The sequence below is a fragment of the Ascidia mentula genome, chromosome 9, assembly GCF_947561715.1.
Source record: "Ascidia mentula chromosome 9, kaAscMent1.1, whole genome shotgun sequence".
Lineage (NCBI taxonomy): Eukaryota > Metazoa > Chordata > Ascidiacea > Phlebobranchia > Ascidiidae > Ascidia > Ascidia mentula.
Window position 1 is genome coordinate 808,869 of NC_138574.1, and position 19,767 is coordinate 828,635.

Sequence of the window (19,767 nt, forward strand, 5' to 3'; positions counted from 1 at the left end):
TGTCTCTCCAGATGTTGAAAGTTACAGTTTTGAATAAGTTAACTTCATGTTATCTTTTAAATTGTTCCAGACTGATCTGCTGTAGAGTCTCTGGTTGAACTGTGTTTAAACTAAAAGTCTGTTTGAAGAAGCCTAACTGTGAAATTTAATCAATTCCCGAATGAGTTTCAATCCTGTTACGCAACCACATAAAACGCTTGATTGAACACACACAATGACCGCGTTCTAAACATGTCAAAAGCCATGAGATTTGCCGAATTGAAAAGTGCCTGGCGAAGAAGCGAGACCAATCTAATTGTCTGGAGTAACCCCCATAGTTATGATAAAAACCAGATTAAACGTGTGCTGATGTATTATTTCTAAGCTCAAAGAACATCCAGTACTACACAAAGTGATCGACAAAACCAGATGTATCTCCAATTATATAAACTTAATTTTGTGGTTTCGTCAAACAATTATGACTATATTGCTTCGGTTAATGTCAATGCCCGTATATTTTACAGGCAAGTTTCCGAACACAAATTCCCCTATAAGCAAACTACACACACCATACATATTGTAAAGGCACCGTATTACAAAATTGGAGCTCGCAAGCGTCACAGTGCAGGCACATGAACAGTAAGGTATATTATAGGAAACATCAGACACCGAGCAAAAACGCTTGTTTTGCAGTCGCAGTTCTTGCTGAGTCAAGCACAGGTGTAACAGGGTTGTGGAGAGTGGCATTAAACGTTCCTCTCAGCAAGGTGTTTGCCATCAATGGACTGAGCTGGTAAGCTCCTGGACCTGGGGCTTCTTCCTTCTTCACCTAAACAAGGATTTATAATTATGCATAAACTTTGGCCAGATCCGTTGTTGGCGTTCACTTCGTACAACTAAATTACGAAAGTAACAACTTCAATCAACGAAACGTTTTTTTTTATGCATTACAAGCGACCAACTGTTTACACGCATTAGAAATGATGTTGCGGTGATGGTATTTGGTATTTAACCACTAACCTCGTGGAATCTGTTTCCCTTGGTTACCATGACAGCCAACTTAACTTTATCCTTCATCATTTCTTGGTCGTAAGTACCTACGTAAAGAAAAGGGTTGGTTTAGATTTGCCAATTAAAGATAATACCCAAGGTCCATTTGTTAAAGTGTGTGCGATTTGAGGTTTAGGAAATTTAACACATTTACAACAAACATATTTATTACGTTTTTCGCTTCTGCCTCAACTAAATTAAGAAGTTAATTAAAAGAGCAGCGGACACAAGAAACCCTTTAAAATTTTCGCTGAAGCAAATCTGACATAGCAGGAACTCGCAAGAAAGGCTTCAAAGACCAATCCCCTTTTACCATTACCCAGTATGAGGGCACAGGTATACCGCAAATCCCTAATGCGATCATCCGGCATTAACACACAGTGCCAACTCCTACCTGGTCCCGGGGTGTCCTTCTCAGGTTGAACCAAGACAACATCACGGGGAGGAGCAAAGCGGTCCGAAGCTGAGAGGAACGCTCTGTTCCGTTTGTAGGCCTCCTTGCTTCGTGGCACTGCTGCCCCTCTCTTATTCTGAGACTTCATGTACGATGAGGCGACCTCGTATGACCCCGGAGGAGGGTTTTCGTGGAGAGTCTGTGGAGTTAAATGTTGTTAAATCGAAGCAAAAAGGAATTACGAGTCTAAGTTATCTTTCATCTCTTTACACGCCATGAAATTGGGTGATAATTTTTTGTGGCGTGTGTGATGAGTTTGAGCTTTGGTTTAATCCAATTCAAATTATATTTAATACAATTCGCGTCAGATGGTCGTTGTATTTGCACACTTTCAAAACGGCGTAAACCTACCTGAGGGGCAGGGGCACTAAGTCGATCACTTAACGAAGCAAACGTGGAGGTGAGTTGCTTCTTGTAACGCTCCTCTGATCTCTTCGGCTTTCATAGAATAAAGAAATACATTACAATGGGACAAATAGTAATATTTTTTGTTGAAAGTTACAGCATTGACTAAATGGATTAAATTGTAAGAGGGGCAATACAGTTCAAGTGTTCAGTAATACCATTTAAAGTGATGAACATTTACAACACAGAAGTGTCAAGAAAAGGCAAGAAAGCATTGGTAAAATTACGCCTTGCTTCCTTATGCTTACCTGATAATGGGAAGGACCTGGCAATGCCACTTCATGCTTCTGTATAATCGGCATGATGCGGGCGGATGTGCTTCCAAATGCTCCACTTCTTGTACTTTCCAAATATGCTTTCTTTAAACTCTCTTGCGCCATGCCAGTGTTGAAGATGTTGTAGTGGCCAGGACCTGTACAAATACAGTGTTTCATTTATTTTTTTGGTTCACTACAAGAAAAAAAAATTTTTTTTCCTTCACCTTGTTATCACTTTTTTCAAAATTAAAAACATCAGCAGATTATAATGATGGGATTTGTATATTGATATTGGTGCTTTTGAAGACAGTACTATGGTACAAGGATATTCGGTGAAATGACAAAATAATGTGCATTCAGAGTTATCAGCAAATACTACTGTGACAAAGCAAATGCACCATCGTCTCAAAGTTTAGCACCAATCCAGAAATTTAGCGGTTGCTTCCCATTACCTGGAACAGTCTTTACTTTCCGGTTTGGTTGGAATCTTACAGCAGTTTGGCCAAATGGGCTACGTTTCATTCCAGTAATCTTCTTCAATGCTTCCAATGCATTTCGTGGGTCATTGTATGCACCTGGTGCTGGTGTGATTCCTTTGCTTTCATCAAATCTGTAAAAAATATGGTTTTCCTTTATTTAAAAGGACATATCATGGACACAAACACAATGTTTTAAATCTGAAACAGCTAAAATGTTCTCCAAACATACCAGCAAAACCCATTGAATTAAAACACGTCTGCTATTATTTTGTAGATTGCCTATAATAGTTTCACAAAAAGTTGGACATTTATGTTTAATATATTTCCAGTAAAATTTACCAAACACTGTGCGTCATATCTCTTGTCTTGCAATTTTATTCTTAATGAGACAAAAAAATTGTGTACTTTTATTAAAAATATAATTTTAAATCACAAGAGTTCAGAAAAACAACCAACAGCAAATGCTGCAAGGACATGTGCGGCAAATGTTTCAGTGGCTGAAGATACTGTGGGGTTATTTTACAGAAATTAGATACTTTACTATTCCACAAATGATACAATGGAAAGTTGACACATAACCTTTTTGTGTCAAACAATAACACACATGTAAATGCTACAAAGAAATATGTGTTATTTTGTATGTGTGCTGTTATGCAATAGAAATATTAAACAAGGTGCTAGTAGCTAAATGCCTGAAAAGATTTTGATTTAAGTGAGCAGGTTTTAGAATACATTACAAATTATTTTGCTCAACCTTCTGGCTTGTGACATAAAGGGAGGGTGTTCAACCTCAAGACCTTCTACATTTACAGGAGCTGGTTTCTTTTGGAATTGTCCGTTTATCTCATATTTCCCTGGGCCTGGAACTGCCTTTTTCTCTTCTTCTTGAACAACAATTTCATGATATCTAAAAACATTACACAAACATTGCACATGAGTCTTATTTCAGTTGTGTTAGTCAGGGCTGTAAGCCGAACTGTGGGTAACATGATGAATTTTATAGGTTGTGAAGAATTCACCAATGTCACACAAACTAACAAAATTGGTGAATTGTTGTATATTCTTTGGTCCCAAAAGATTGTAGTCATTTTTTTACAAATTCTGTTTTTGAAATAATTGGGAAATTAGATGATTGCTGAACACAACGGAAAAATGGTAGTCAAATAAAACGGGTCATCAGCAAAACAGTTTTGAAAGCACTGGTGTGAGTAACTTCATTTGTTTTGCTATCCCAGAGCTTCTCAAACTTTTTATGTTCTGTGACCTCTTTTCAAAAAATAAATTTCTACGCTTATGAAATTACAGACAGCTATCAAATAATACTAAACCTTCAATATCACGGTATATGAATGTTTGAATATGTTTCATACCTCGGCAATTTAGCATCAAATGTTTTTCCATCAGGGTTGAGCATGGTTGCAATATCACTTTTTGGTTTAGGTTTAAACGGATCGTAGTCACCAGGTCCTGGGCCCCCTTTGCCGCTAAACCTCATACGATCCGATCGCAAAGAACCAAAGTGCACACCCCTGTACTTAGCAGTTGTAGTAGTTTTGTCGGTGTTAATCCTGGATAAAGAAAAGTGTTGTGTGGTTATTTTTGCATTTTTTTTCAGTTTTTGTACCTGTAGTATGCTGGTCCCATGGATTCATCTTTCGAAGGAGGGGCCTAAACACAATTTTTTAATTTTTACAAAAATATTTATTTTTTTTCTACATGATTTAAATCATATGTAAGCAGATCTACTGGATGAGTAAATAACCACACATTAGTTTAAACTCCTAGAGATGACCTTGCAAAATTAATACACATTATCCCATATATATATAAATACTTGTTTTCTTAATGTTCCATTGTCTGTTTCCTCATATCCATATGCTTGACCAGGACTGGGGATTGAGGGTGCATCTGGTTTTCTTTGGTATCGCACACGACTTGTCACAATTGCTTTACTTTTGTCATTCTGTATGAAAAAAATGTGAAGCATTTAAAATAATTGGGGATAATATGGTTGAATTAAGGAATTGCTTTCCTAAATATTACTAAATATTACTATTTATGCCACTTTTAATCATGTTTGTTTAACAATGTCATATGCAAAGGACACGTACCACTGGGGCTGGTTGGGTCACTGGCATTATGGGGGCTTTTGTTGCCTTCACCCAATCACTTTTCTTTGACAAGTTGTATTTCCCTGGGCCAGGCGTGATATGGCTCGTCATGGCAGGTTCAGAAAATCTGTTGCTTTTATTGGCTAAGGGGCGTCCCCCCACTGGATGATCCTGAGCAAATCTAAAAGTGTATTCATGCATTTCAATTGAGCAAGTTGAAGACAATGTGTACTACAATTGTGAAAGCTTTCAAATTGGTATTTTGTTGTTGTCACAAATGTCACAAATAAATCATTTAATTTTTCATTTAATTTATTCAATTTGATTCGTAAAATGTAGGCTAAATGGTTCACAATCTAATAAAAACAGCATGTCACATGTTGATAAGCTCAAACACACCCAGGGTCATATGATCCAGGTCCAGGGGCTGCCATTACAGAGTCTCCAATATGAAACATGGTTTCTCTGCCGGTCATGGATTGAAATGGAGCGTAGCCATCTGACTTGAGCCATTTTGCACTAAAAACATGCATGTCTTGTTGAAAATAATTGGCTTTATAACACATGACACAGGCAACAGCGCAATTTGTATTTTTATACATCAACAAAGACAGGTGTTTGCATCAACGTTTCAATTAAATTGTAACAACTTGTAATTATTCAGAAAGCTGTGTTGATCTCTGTTTGTTTGACTTTACTAAGGTCTTTGCTTGTTTGACTTTACAAAGGAACTAACAGCAGTCAGTAGAGAATTACTACCTTGGTGTTGGAACATCATATGTCCCAGGTCCAACGCTGTCCTTGGTACTGCCAACAGTGTAGTTGGCAATCGGCCGTGGGGCTCGATCATACATTGCCTCCTGTTTCTAACCAAATCCAATTATCTAACCATATTTACTTGTAAACAGCTTTCAAAGAAAATAAACCTCATAGCAAAAGAAGGTGGCAAAAACGCACAAAACATATAAAAAAACAGCCACGATATCTCGTGTTTTTACCGGCTTGTGTTGTTTTTGTTTTGTCCTACGACACTAATAGATGCATGTTAAAATATATAAAATGTTAAAATACACAACATAATCCTGCTAAACCCAGGTTGTCACCACGTTTTCGGCAAAAAATTTCTGAAACCACGACTGCTTCAAGTTGTATACAATCAACGTCGCCTAGCAACGTCTTGTCCCACACATAGAAATCGTAAAGCCTAAATCTATTTTTTCTAACAGTTTTTTTTAAAAGAAGATTTATTAGGACAAAAAGTTTTTATCTCACAAGGAAAAAACCAAAATGTTCTTAAATTACTATACGGTTTTACTTCGTAAGTTTGGAGTTGTATTTTTTTACATTCGTATTTCTGGAGCTAATTTCTTGCTATTTGTTTTTTGTAAAAACCGAACACACACATTTTGAAATCCGGCATTTGATTTATTCTGTTGTCCGCACTGCATGGAACATTTGCAAACTACATTAGGCATAAAAAAATTTCTATTCAAAAGGTGAAACTACAGTTTAGAAAATATGTTTCTGTGTGTCACAACAGAAACAATTTTGAAAAACTAAAAATAAGTCACGTTAAAAAGGTAATTCGCAAAACGGTATCAGCTGAGATCAATTTTAACAATGTCACAGATGCAAAGTTTTTTAACCAGGCACTTGTGTGCTAAAATACTGTAATTTGCACTGGTTGTTTAAATTTGTGATAAATGTTAATTGGATTTTTAGTAGGTGTAATATGATGGAAGGACTTTTTCCGGGAAGGTTTGTGGAGTTCTTTTGTTTCAAGTAAATCTGAAAAAAAGCAAACAAAATTACTTAACTGTGAGAAATGCTTTACAGTGAAAGCTAAAATATTTGCAAGCCAACTACTGCTCGTACAATGTCACCAGAGTGTATTGATCAATACAGCAGTAAAGGAACCCAGAACAGTATTCTTGTAAGAATCTAATGGCTAGTGAGTCGCAAATAGTAACGAGAAACTTAATTTTAGTAAAACTTTTCACTTATGGATAAATTCTTACTCTGCATTGTGGTTTATTTTTTGTATAAAATTAATTGTACCAAAAAGAAATTGTTCCACCTTCAACACTCATTATACCAAAAGCTAAGCTCTAAAAACCTTACCATTGGAAGAACGCTTGTAAAATCCATTTCCACTCAATTTATGCTCCTCATATGCTGTACATGAGTGGCAGTTCTCGTGGGCATTTCTGCAGATAAAAACATGGCATTGAACTACTTGAAACAACTCTGATTTCAAATAATAAATGCCACTAAAAATAACTTGAGAGTCGATCTCTTGCTTTCGATAAACAATTCCACAAATCAAAAAGAAAGAGGAATGACTATTTAACTGCAACTTACTTATCAGGAACGGCTTTGAAATGTTTTTTGCAGTAAGGACACACTTCCATTTGTTCGGCCTCTTCTATGTTGTAGCAAATAACAGAGACATTGGAAAGAAAGAAAACAGTTTCCATCATCGAGACGTATGAGTTTACATACAAGTTTTGACCAATGCAGTCATCAGAGGCATCGGAAGATGTCGGAGTCAAAGCAGCTTTCTCAGGAATTGTATAGACTGGAGGTTCTTCAGATAGGTCTTGGATTTCACTGATGTCTTTGTCATGGTCATCTGCAGTTGGCACGAAATAATCTGCAGATAGATGGGATATACACATACCGCAGGGTGAGGTACCAAACACAATGTGCTATAATAACAATGCCCAAATACTGACACAATGGGACACATTTCACATTCGCCATAATTTCCTTGACGTTAGAGGCCTAAATTTTTAATGACTGACAAATAACACATAAAAAACAGGACGCAAAGTACAGTGCAAGCAATTTGAAAATATTCCAAGTTACTTCATTTGTTGCACAAAAGTATGGTAAGAAATTTTATAATCTGGATCAGTAACTGCACAAAAAAAAATCAGAAACCTCATTAAAAAGATGCATTTTTGTGAACTTAAAATCATTTCTTTTTCCACCCCTTGCACCAGTACCTGTTTTGTTGCAATCAACTACAGAATGTTTGGGTCCGATGAAGTTTTGTGGACCAAACTCATGTGCGCCATCCAATGGATAATTTTGTTTCAGTCCAATGTGGGAAGTTTGAATTGCACAGAAAGTTCCCGTTGCCACCAGTACAGTGCCACTGTACACAACCATGCAAGCACATACAGCCTGCAAACGCATAATAACAATGAGTGCTTCACACACAATAAAGACAGGGCACCTTAGGCCTTTTAGAACTTCAATGACAAATTTTGAGGAAGTCAATTTATAGTATTTGTTGTATGCGACAAGCAAAAGCACAAGTTCTTACCTTTGACAGAAGATAAAGTTGTTGGAGAAGTTGACCAGCAATTTTATGGGAACAAATCAAGCATTGTAAATCAGTGTAGGAACACCAGCCTCTGTCATTCACTTGCTTTTTAGCAACACTGCATGAAACAGGTATGGTTGCATATGATAAAAAATATATAATACACAAGTCACATTCATCATCTTATGCCAATGGTTCCCAACCTATTTGTAGTCATGGACCCCTGTTATATAATCCTTGACAAGTCTATGTACCTATCTATGTAAATATACCTGGACGTCAAACAAAGCTATACATTTCCTTAGAGCAAAAAATGGTTGTGGCACATTTAAAAGGAATTTTGGATAAGATTAAAGTTTTCAAATTTGGAGTTTTCAAACAAAATATTTTAAATGGCCCTAAAAATTTTGCAAGAGCCCCCTAAAAACTTCTAATGGACTTCTCAGGTTGGAAACCACTACCATAATCCACCTCTGAATACCTCAGTTCAGTTAGCTGGAGAACTCTCCGGAACTCTAGTTGTCTTACAAGGACCCTCCAATCAATAGCTTTGAGAAAATCAGCTTCCAAATTATTAACATAATCCACATCGACCAGTCCAGATGCTGCCCATTCGTCGTTGAACACCTCGTCTTCGATGCCTTCATCTTGTAAATACTTCGTGGCAATCATCTGCAGATCAGCAAAGGTTGCAGTTTGTATGTTTAGTTAAAAGTCTCTCTAAAGTGGCAACTCAAACAGTGATTGTACTGCTGTGTCAGAACCCTTGACAAAATCAGGTAGGTCAAGTGCAATCTATGTAAATTTATACCAAAATATAGATTTTGTGAAGCAATAAATACTTTATCAAGTGACATATGTAATCCATTTATAATTAAACAATTATACGTACATATTAACGAACATATTATTAATGATGCCACAGTCTTACCAGATAGGATTTAAACACTTAAGGTTTTCTCAACATCAGCCCCTGGATAGAAACACATCCACTCACCATAGAAATAAGAAACAGGTCTGATGAAGAAACTTTTTGTAGGTAAGTTGGGTTTCGATGTGCAAGTCGTTCAATGTAGATCATTCCAAGTAAAAGTGAGCAAGGTGATATGCATGCATCTCTACAAAGCATTGTTCATGTCATCAATGCGTTGCAAGACCCCATGCACATATGGATTACAAATTTCTAAATATAATTTTTCCACACTTGGGGCGTCACAGTACGACCATTTTTAGAAATCTGTCTGCGGTTTGTGACAAAGCGATTCACAAGTTAGTTTTTGGTGACATTCTTACAGCTTATTGAAAAGTGCTATTAAACCTAAACAATTTACATTTCAGAAATGTTTTGTTTTATTACAAATACTCCACTGTTAACACTTCAAACAACCTGGGTTACTTTTAACAAAGTTGTGTTTGTGTGACAAACCCCAAAACCCAGCCCTTGGAAATTACACTCAATTGACCTTATACCAACCTTGCAACTCTCGATGCATATCGATGGCCGAGCTTTCCAAAAGATGATGGTGCTGCTTTACGAAAGCTTTCAACAGCTTCTCCTGGTGATTAGCTTAGTTTAATAATTTTCAAATCTTTTATGGCAATTTACAAAATCACAAAATTACAAAAAATTACTGACAATCTCACTTATAATACAAAAATATATACTTCAGGTTGTCAATAATGTGAACAAAGAAACTGTTGATTACCACAGGGTGAATATATCAGTCTTAATAAAACAGGGTCATGTTTTATCAACCATGACATCATCATTATACTAAATGTAAGGGTAGGGTACCAGTCAACATGACATGGAGTGCAGTTTTCAATCAAAACATAGCCAGCCAAAAGTGACTTGACTATACCACACAATTAGATATAAGATTAACAGAAGTAGGAATAAATACAAACGTAAAAGTTGGTCACTACAATTTGTGTTCCACAAATAAACCCACATATGCAAAACAAATTGAAAAAACAAAAAAACGAACTTGTTAGTGAAAATGATAATGTGTCCTTGTTGGGTTTTTTGTGTGGTGAATAATATAAAGTTTTCTTTAATCTGTCGGATAAGTCGTCGTGTTTGAATACGCTCTGCAAAAAATACATGGTGTCCATCTTCTACTTGTAACATAATTGCCAACAAGATTAACTCACTGTTTCCTCCAAATTAGAAATTTCTGATTTGGATAAAATCTCTTCCATGTCTTCCCAATCCATAATTACCCCCTAAACCAAATATACACACCCAAAAAATTAACAAGAAACCTGGAAAAAATTTAAATACTTAGAGAACATGCCCCGAAAAGACTTGGCTGGAATAAAAAAGTTTATGTAAAAACACATTAAGCTTTTCAATTAAGCGCAGTTTTTGTGATATTTAATCCTAGTCCAGTGCAAAAAAAAAAAACATTTTAAATCCTGTGACAAACATCATCATGAAACGTGAAATCTGGTAAAACTGCTGATCAATTTCAGGACATATGTGGCCTTTGCATGATGTCACATGGTTAATATCAAACTAATAGCTGAGTGATAACAAGGTTGTCACCAGTTCAATCCCAGCCCATGGGACTCTGAAACATAAAACAAAGTTTGTTGATGCTTGAATGAATTCCTATTGATTTCTCAGATGTGATGCGACAACACAGTTAATAAAAAGGAAGTCAGTTAAAAAGGCCACAACCTAAGTTTGTTAATGATACTATAAACCCACTACAAAGTATTTCAAGGTATTTCTCCATGGTAAATTATGTACTTACCATGCAAAGGCAATTTTCTTTGCCTCCGTAAAGTTAACATCTACAACACCTATCAGTTTCTACATAACACAGTAAAAGTATATTAATGTTTAGTCTCATGAATAGCATATCGACTGCTTCAAAAGCCATAGGTATTGCACGGTTTACATTTTTGTAGTAAGCAAATATAGTGTTATAAGCACAATACACAAGAACTGTTTAAAGGTAATGCTATGTTTGAAGCACTTTTTAATTAAAAGCAATTTGCTAAAATTTTTCTGTCATGTATAGCTGACAATTGTTAACGAAGGGAGAGCTCCAATGAATGTACGCAAACAGACAAATACAAAAATACTTTACGATTAATTCTGGGGACTCAATGTTGTGCATTGCGGGAATGTAATATGAAACAAATGGCAAGAACCAATAGTCAGACCATTATTTTTGTGGCAATAAAATTTTAAAATTAGTTAGTTTGAATTCATGTCGGCAAAGTACTTGTGTCCGAGAGCAATTTCTGCAGTCAAGCGTGACGATGGATTTGCCACCACCAAGCGATGAAGCAAATCCTGACCACTCGAGGACAACTTCGGCACCACATGGGGCCAGTTACAGTTAGGTGGGAACATGGGAAAAATTTTAAAATCCGGCAACTTCGAGACTCCAGGCCACGAATGTTCAGTTGGCGTTCCGAGCAAGCGAAAAATGCGTTTTAATTGATCCTCCACATCATTGCCAGGAAACAATGGGATTCCTGCATTGGAAATTTCAGCAAAAATGCATCCCGCACTCCAAGTGTCGATCGTGGTGGTGTAAAGTTTTGCTCCAAATAAAACGTCTGGAGGTCTGTACCACAAAGTCACAACCTCAGCTGAATAACAACGTACTGGAATCCCAAAAGAGCGCGCCAGTCCAAAGTCAGCTAACTTCAATTCCCCGTGTTTGTTTATCAGCAAATTTTGAGGCTTAAGGTCTCGATGTAGAATATTTTGTTGGTGGCAAAATGCCAAACCTTTAAGCAACTGGTGCATAAATGACTGTACAGTGGAAGGGTCTATGTCACCACCGCAAGAATCGAAGTATTTCTTTAAATCCTGCTCACAGTATTCAAAAACCAAAGTCATTTTCCGCTCACTATGTAGGACATCATGCAATCGAACAACATTGCGATGTTTTAATTCCTTCAGGATGCAAATTTCACGCAAGGCAGAACTTGGAACTCCTTCATCATCGTCATCTAGTTGAACCCGTTTCAAGGCTACAACTTCCCCGGTTTCTCGGTTCTTAGCTTTGAACACAGTTCCATAAGTTCCTTCACCAATTTTCTCAATCTTTTCGTACTTATGCATCTTCTATGCTACGTAAAAGTAGAACTAAGAAGCTATTATTTGTCTTAATTTGGAGGTAATAATGTAGCAAGGTTCGTAATAGCGGCAGTTATACTTTAAAATCCTAAGAAATGAAATTATAAACAGAAACTGCTCGACGCCCCGTCATCAGAAGTGACAAACGTAACAATATGGCGCATGTCATACTCTCATCCGACTATTTTAAAGTACATGAGAGAAGAAAAGGCAATTGGGAAAACGCTTTTTTGTGTACGGTACTTTCGACGAGGTTTTGTTCTTAAAGTAAGATTTCTCAAGCATGTGGTATCAACGTTTAAACTTATTTTCTACAATTTTTCCTGTTTTTATTCATCGAAACGAATTTAATTTATGGCAAAAGACCACAACTTTTTTTTGTCGTATATGTGATTTCTAAACTTTTGAAGTGGGAAACATTTTCGCGCTTTGATAATGTTCTGAAATGTTGACTAAACACGGAATACGCAGTGTTAATTTACATCACGCTTATGTCTGTAACATTAGCGAGTTTGTATGCTTTGTTGTCAGCTTCGCTTTGTGTTCTTTTGTGTCCTTTCTACCTTTAAACCTCCGTCTCTTTGTAGACGATGCTTATTGTTGGAAATTATTAATATCGCCACCCGTAGCTTACCGTGTAGCCTACGCCTTGAATCGCTCTTGAAAGTCTGTTTTCCGAGACAACATATTGGAGTTTTGTGATTGCGTTACGGCGTGTCAAATAGTCAAGTTGTTATTTGAATAGCGTGGATTTGATGCTATATGGTTTATACCTCTGTGTTTACTTTGTAAGCGCATTCGCACCTGAGGCAGAAACAAATGGAAACGAAAGTCCTTGAGCACAGAAGGAATAATTTTCATAACAGTTTTAGGGGGAAAGCATTTTATGTGTGTGTGTGTCAGGACATGGAAATAATGCATGAGCCTTAAGTTTCAACTTCATTATTAAAAGGATTCTCAAGATAATTTGGAGTTTAAAAGAAGCGTTTTCGTCAGGGTCGTTATCGTGATTTTAACACTGTCAAGTGCTCTTTAAACTTTTGCGGTTGATAGCGCTGAATTGATAGTAGGCCTGTTATCAGTGCCTGTTGTAACAATTACCTCTAGCACATTTTCAGCATTCATCCATGGGTCTTACGGTCTAAAACAACGCTGATAAAATGAAATCCACATAATTGCCAGGCAACACAAAGCAAATACTGATTTAAAGAAATGAGGGGTTTACATTGCGAAGACGAGCTGCGGAGTCAACTTTACCGAGGTCCCGGCGGTCGTTTGACCTTGAACTTGTCTGATCATGGAATGCACGAGATTCCGAGTTCAGTTTGTCGGATTGTGGAGTTGCAATGCTTACTCGTTAACGACAACAATCTGAAGGAGCTGCCGAATGAAATCGGGTAAATATACCAAACGTTGCCATGGATTAGTAAACGACACATACGTTTACTAACAAGACGTCATCACCATTATCAACAGGCCATGTCATTAACACATGTTTAGCAATAGTTCGACCAGTATTCAGTGGTGGAAGTCAAGAAAATCTAACCGGAACGATTAAATTTGTACAAAAAATAAACCATTGTGTTTTCGTATGCTCGTTGAGATTTCTTTAAATAAGTAAATAAATTGAAAATTTTCAAAACTAATCATGAAACACCAGCCTTTGAATGCTTACCGGAACGCCATTATGGCCAAAATCCCCTCTACGGAACGGCTTACATTCACCACTGCCATTTACGCCAGACAAATCAAATGGCGTCTATTTAGATACCTTTGTGTCAAACAGCAATGCATATATGTACGAAAAAAGCTATAATATTGGAGAGCTACAGACAGGGTGTACACGCACTGTTTCGACCTGTACGGTCTCATCAGTGCAGCTTTTTGACAGTGGCACTGTGCTAGCTTTTACACAAGCGGGCACACTAATTTCCACTTTGTGGTACCTTTTGGTCAACGATCCATTGGGTACCCTATACTGAGTATCAAACAACAGAGGCGAACCACTGCGGAGCGCACTATGGCCAAACGGATCTGCTTGGTAACCGGTAGCAATGCATAATGTACATGCAATCTTGTTTTGTCTTTGATTTCAGTAACCTGTTATGTCTGCAAGCTCTCGCATGCAGAAGGAACCGACTCACCAGCTTACCGGAAAGTCTTTGTCAGCTTAAATATCTGGAGTACTTGGAGTGTAGCGACAACCAAATTGAAGTAAGAAAGAATACATTAAGCTGCTAAGAATCTTTTATGTCACAAATACTTGGCGCCGATTATTCTAAAAATAAAAGCCATAGCTTTAAGTCATCTTTCGATTCATTTCTGTGTTAGTGAATTGCATTTCTTTGTATAGTCGTAACGGCATGCGTAATTGTTTTCGCGATGTTTTGGTGTATCGTCCATAGGCTTTATTATGAGTTTTTAGGACAAAAACGACAGGAACTGTTGTTGCCAACAAACTACTGTAATCGATCAAACCGGTATAAAGATACAGCTCAATGCCTATTGTGTCGCTGTCATCGTCAGTCGTTCCATGGTTCGACTTATTGTGGTTGACCAAAAATTGGTACAATTGGAAAGGTGCCACAAAATGAATGAAAGGATATTTTGTGTAACCTCTGAAAAACTTTTAATTCCAAATTTCAAGTTTACCCGCCTTCAAGTTTAATTTGGCACGATTTCCAAATAAACTATACGTATTTTTTTAGAATTTACCCGAAAATTTCAGTCGTCTCAACAACCTCGTTCAGTTTTTCTGCAACAGAAACTGTCTGGAAAAAATCCCGCTCACACTGAGTAGTTTATGGAGGCTTGAGGTACTCGGGCTCAACGGTAACCGGTACAAAATAGTTTGTTGTATTTCTCCGATGATTTTAAAAATCCACTTACAATTTACTTTTGTTGCACAGGATAAAAACCGTCCCCAAAGAAGTTACCGCGTTTAAGGAAGAACTCTGTGTCCTCGGCCTCAACAACAATCAAATCTCCGTATTTCCGAACTCTATAATTTCTCTTAGAAAACTGCAAAAACTCGGTCTGTCCGGAAATCAACTGACAAGGTATCGTTGTGGCGAAATTCTCTATAATTAAGTGGTGGTCTTAACCCTTTTGTCAACATTTACGCATCCCCATAGAAACTGATTTGCATCTCGTTTTATGTCAAATCACAAACATAAGGTTTTCAATTCATAAGATAAATTAACATTAAACTAATCTTCCAATTATGTTTTTCAGCTTGCCAGCAGGAATAGGAAAACTACAATGTTTGAGAGACTTGCGTTTGGACGACAACAAAATCAGATTGCTTCCACTTCAACTTTTTACAATGCAGAGCTTACAAGAACTTGCACTTTCCAGGTATAGATTAACCATATAAAAAAAGAAAACAACATATGACTCCTTTTTTAGGCTTTTTCGCATTTGTGTGTCCAAGTTTGGCAAAAAAAATTAACATTTCCCAAATGGTTACGCCAAACTTGAGTAAATCTGTACTTACAGAAACAAACTTCGCCGTGTGCACCCAAATGTCGCCAAACTTGGTTCTTTGCAGTTCCTTGGTTTGAACCAAAATCTGCTGACGTACTTACCTCCAGAAGTCGGTGATTTTCGGAGTTTAGAAATACTCGGACTGGAGGAGAATCGTTTGAGAAGTCTTCCGCTTGAAATAGGTTTGGCTGAAAAATAAATATCGATCCTATATAAGGTTTCATAGTAAACGATTGTTTTCTTGCTCTGGCTCTTGTATAGTTACATCCTACAAATGTTAATATTTTGCACTTACGTAAAACAGATTACTTCGAAAAACGATTTAGGACTTAAAAAATCTTCAATCACATCGAAATCATATTAAAGCGCATCATATTAAATTTATTTTGTAAACAACTTGTATTCAGTAATAAAAAAAAAACTTTTTAAGCAAGTAAACAAACAAAAGGTAGTCTTTCAACAAAACATCAAATACGTTCTAACAGGCAAAATCGCAACGCTGAAGGAGCTCTACATTGGAAATAACTGCTTTGAAAGCGATGTCAGCCTCCCATATACTTTATCACGCCTTCGAAATCTCACCGTTTTTAATGCAGAGAAGAATAATATCGCAACCTTGCCTGTAGAAATCAAAACACTGAAACATCTAACTGAGGTTTGTTGTGATATAAAGCATTCACCCTTGTTACGTAACAATGCGGTACTGTAGCAACCAACTTTGACTAGGGTTGATTACAAAAGTTTGAATGTAATCTGGTAAAGTATGTTGCGTGTTCGACTACGTAAAAGTACAGATGGAGACGACCGGCCGAAGGTGCGTTAATTTTATTAAGGATTCAATGTTTAAATAAGCGTTGAACATAGATGGCCTTAATATTTTATTGAAACCTGAAACAGAGTTTTACTTATGTTGAGAATAGATTATACAAACTGCTGCATAACCTTCTCATATATTTTATCACACGCATATTTATCACCATGTAGAGCACAAACTTGAGTATTTCTTACTGTTTGTTGTCATTCCTTTGTAGGTAAAATTGTCCGACAATATACTGGCAACATTGCCACCTGCAGTGTGTTCACTCATCGACGTCGAACAACTTGACCTTGACAACAATGACCTTACAACGCTGCCTCGCGACCTTTACAAAATCACATCACTGCGAAAGCTTTTGCTACAGCGAAATCGATTTGTAAAATTCCCGCCAGCCCTTTGTCACGTGACGCAGGTTAATTTTAGTGCCTTCTTCAATTAATTTAAAAAAGTTAAAACGCAAGCCAGGGATAAGCCACGAGTGCTTTTACATCTACTAGTTTTTTAAATATTGTCCAGATACACTGCAGGCGTGTGCAATCCTACGACATTTTTACAAATTCATTGATTACTTTCGCAGGTAGAGAAAATAGACTTGACCGAGAATCGACTCTCCGAAATTCCACGGGAATGCTTCTATCTGAAACGTTTGACTTCCCTTAGTTTGGACAAGAACAATTTCAAGGACTTTCCACGTGAAGTTTGCTCCATTCCTTCCCTGCAACAACTTTCCATTGCTGGGAACCAACTCAGTGATATTCCTTATGAGTTTAAACAGGTCTTCTTCTACCACATTAAGCAGTTAAAGTTGTTTCAACATATAAACATCAGTGTTAGTCTTTCAGTTAAATTCTCATGATTTTCCTGTGTTGAGAAATTATGCTTCATCGCTTTTTTGATAATAAAAGTGTTTTTTTTCAAAAGATGGAAAACCTGCAGAGCTTGGATTTATCAGACAACGCATTTTCGGAATTTCCATTAAGAGTTAGTTTTGTGGCAACTCTAAAACAACTCAAGTTCAATCAAAAACATGGAAAAAAGCTTGAAGAATTACCGGAAAATATTTCACACCTTACCGCACTCGAGGTAAGGTTTTATGAAATATTTTACACGCTTCAATAGCTTCAAGTTACGCAGTACTGAGTTTGTACATTTTTATTAGGAACTTTATGTCGATGACAACAGCTTGCACCATCTTCCTGCTTCAATTGGTCAATGCAAAAAGTTAGCAAAGTTTTCAGTGGCAAACAACGAATTGGTTGAATTGCCAGATACAATTTGTCATTTAAAAGAACTTACTGAACTGTCCCTGCAAGGTACGCGTGCGTGCTGCAATTAAAATGTCACTATTGTGGTTTGAAAGTGTTTGACGCTATGGTTTCAATATCACCAAATGCAGACTTATCCACAGGGCAATGATGCCATACATATATGGTATGCTATAGCGGTTCATCAGTACCTGTTTAGACACATGATACGGTATAAGGCAATAGTTTGGCTCTCTGTCACCAGAATAACTGGCCCTACACGTACGTTATTTCCGCCTCCTCACAGCAGGGTGTAACTTTTGTGTTCAACGCCTCATATACAATACTTTGTATTTCCCCAAACATTAGCGACTACGTACAAAATAGATGTACAAAAAAGTCTCCAAAAAGTTTGCAAAATCGAATCACCTTCAAGGAATGATTTTCCAGAAGAGCTTTTTGATTAAATTAAACATCATGTCTACGTCACTCACTTTGCTTTTCAGGGAACAAGCTAAGCAACCTTCCTCCCCAATTCGAGAATCTTGTTCACGTGACCATGATAGACCTTTCGGGAAACCCGATAAAGCGTCCACCCGCACGACTAGTGGAAGGTTCTGGAATATTAACAATCGGAAGATTCGTTCGCAAGGCCGAGGATAGAGACGGTAAGAAGATTAACATGGTTAAATTACTGCAACCCACAAGAAATGACCCCTCAATTAAAGCTCAACGAAAAAGTAAAGTTGGATCGATGGCGTGAGAAGTTTTCTGTTTAGTAATTTTATAACCCTTCTTTCTGGACATTAACACCACCAGTTAAGTAGAAATAAAAACCAATATCACAATAAAATGTAAAACCAAATTTAAAACTTCCACCAACAACTATGGGGTACACAGGTAACGTGTGACTAAAATGGTCGACAACGGGCCTAAAATTGGCACTCGGTGTGGTTTTGTCCTAACAATGTATTTCCTATTGTGGTTCTTAATCGTAATACGCTATAGTTGAGATCGAACAACGTTATTCAATACATCACCCCTTATACGGTAAAAGGTCACACAAGTGTTTGGCACGCGATGAATAATGAAGAAGAAATATGGCAAGGATAACCGTTATAGTGGTGCAACCCTGACTTAGAGATTTACCGCAGAGGCATTGTTGGTGAAAATGATGTACACATTGGCCGTCCGATGTCCTATCGACGAATTCACGCGGCTTTGCATCAAACTACATCTACCAAAAGAAATTGTGACGCCAATAATTTCAAACAAGAACTTGACCGAACACGAACAACTGATAGAGTTACTTCGGTTATGGAGAGACGGGTAAGTATGTTATTGAAGTTGCACAATTAATAAAAACAAAGACTTTGAACATGATTCAGTTTGATTAGGAAAATGATGATGTTTACAGGAAGTAAGCCTGGTCAATTTTTCCAATTGATAAATCATCTAAAATTGAACTGAAGTTTGTTGCTTTATTTAAAAACATGATAATTTAAACATGGGAACATAACTGACGGTTTTGTACATCTTTAATATGAACAAGATAGCCCATACAATGCTGGAAAACTTCATGCAAACGTTCCGATTGTGTTCTACAATCATTATCAATGCAAATGATGGCGAACCGGCAAAATGGTACAGTGAAGTTTAAGTTTTCCAGCATTGTATGGGCTATCTTGTTCATATTAAATTTAAACATGATTTTTTTAATGAATCTTTTTTTGGTTTGCTGGAGTTCAGAAACCGAAATGTAAATAAACTACCGACATAGCTCGGTAATAGCAAGGAGCTAAGATTAACTTGGCAAATATCACAACTTGATTATTTTAATTTTTGATGACAATATATTTTGCAGCAACCCAGGCTGTGCGACGGAGGCTCAGGAAAGACTTCTTCGTATCGTTGATTTGATTGATTTGAGAAAGATTCTTGCAGAGCTTAAATTGATGCAACTTTGTTCGAAGGCTCTAAAACTTTAACAATCGTCGATTGTTACGAACGTATTTTCAACATATTATCTGTGTATGGTGCGCACGGAAGTCT

General features: G+C 37.0%; 4 protein-coding genes across 4 annotated transcripts; 1 reads left to right on the plus strand and 3 right to left on the minus strand.

The window, feature by feature from the left end:
* Positions 1 to 166: 166 nt before the first annotated feature.
* On the minus strand, positions 167 to 5,640 carry LOC145913509 (sperm-tail PG-rich repeat-containing protein 2-like). Its single transcript, XM_083001206.1, has 13 exons — positions 5,495 to 5,640; positions 5,135 to 5,254; positions 4,736 to 4,916; positions 4,459 to 4,587; positions 4,249 to 4,292; positions 3,995 to 4,192; positions 3,379 to 3,531; positions 2,598 to 2,755; positions 2,137 to 2,300; positions 1,835 to 1,921; positions 1,424 to 1,622; positions 1,000 to 1,076; positions 167 to 808 (listed from the first exon to the last, which is right to left on the minus strand). Exons 1-13 carry the CDS (start codon positions 5,587 to 5,589, stop codon positions 641 to 643), a joined length of 1,773 nt encoding a protein of 590 aa, XP_082857332.1. The 5' UTR covers positions 5,590 to 5,640; the 3' UTR covers positions 167 to 640.
* A 505-nt stretch (positions 5,641 to 6,145) lies between these two features.
* LOC145914718 (protein CNPPD1-like) lies at positions 6,146 to 10,434 on the minus strand. Its single transcript, XM_083002543.1, has 10 exons — positions 10,221 to 10,434; positions 10,055 to 10,157; positions 9,541 to 9,622; positions 9,064 to 9,184; positions 8,548 to 8,738; positions 8,067 to 8,184; positions 7,744 to 7,924; positions 7,097 to 7,388; positions 6,857 to 6,942; positions 6,146 to 6,523 (listed from the first exon to the last, which is right to left on the minus strand). The coding sequence occupies exons 1-10, from the start codon at positions 10,281 to 10,283 to the stop codon at positions 6,396 to 6,398; spliced, it is 1,365 nt and encodes a 454-aa protein (XP_082858669.1). The 5' UTR covers positions 10,284 to 10,434; the 3' UTR covers positions 6,146 to 6,395.
* Positions 10,435 to 11,272: 838 nt separating this feature from the next.
* On the minus strand, positions 11,273 to 12,181 carry LOC145914719 (cyclin-dependent-like kinase 5). The gene has a single exon (XM_083002544.1). The coding sequence runs from the start codon at positions 12,151 to 12,153 to the stop codon at positions 11,275 to 11,277; it is 879 nt and encodes a 292-aa protein (XP_082858670.1). The 5' UTR covers positions 12,154 to 12,181; the 3' UTR covers positions 11,273 to 11,274.
* A 708-nt stretch (positions 12,182 to 12,889) lies between these two features.
* On the plus strand, positions 12,890 to 19,756 carry LOC145913602 (uncharacterized). Its single transcript, XM_083001322.1, has 14 exons — positions 12,890 to 13,565; positions 14,265 to 14,382; positions 14,877 to 15,007; positions 15,078 to 15,227; positions 15,403 to 15,525; positions 15,667 to 15,836; positions 16,140 to 16,309; positions 16,686 to 16,883; positions 17,049 to 17,246; positions 17,393 to 17,554; positions 17,631 to 17,784; positions 18,222 to 18,383; positions 18,870 to 19,044; positions 19,580 to 19,756. Exons 1-14 carry the CDS (start codon positions 13,381 to 13,383, stop codon positions 19,701 to 19,703), a joined length of 2,220 nt encoding a protein of 739 aa, XP_082857448.1. The 5' UTR covers positions 12,890 to 13,380; the 3' UTR covers positions 19,704 to 19,756.
* Positions 19,757 to 19,767: the final 11 nt, after the last annotated feature.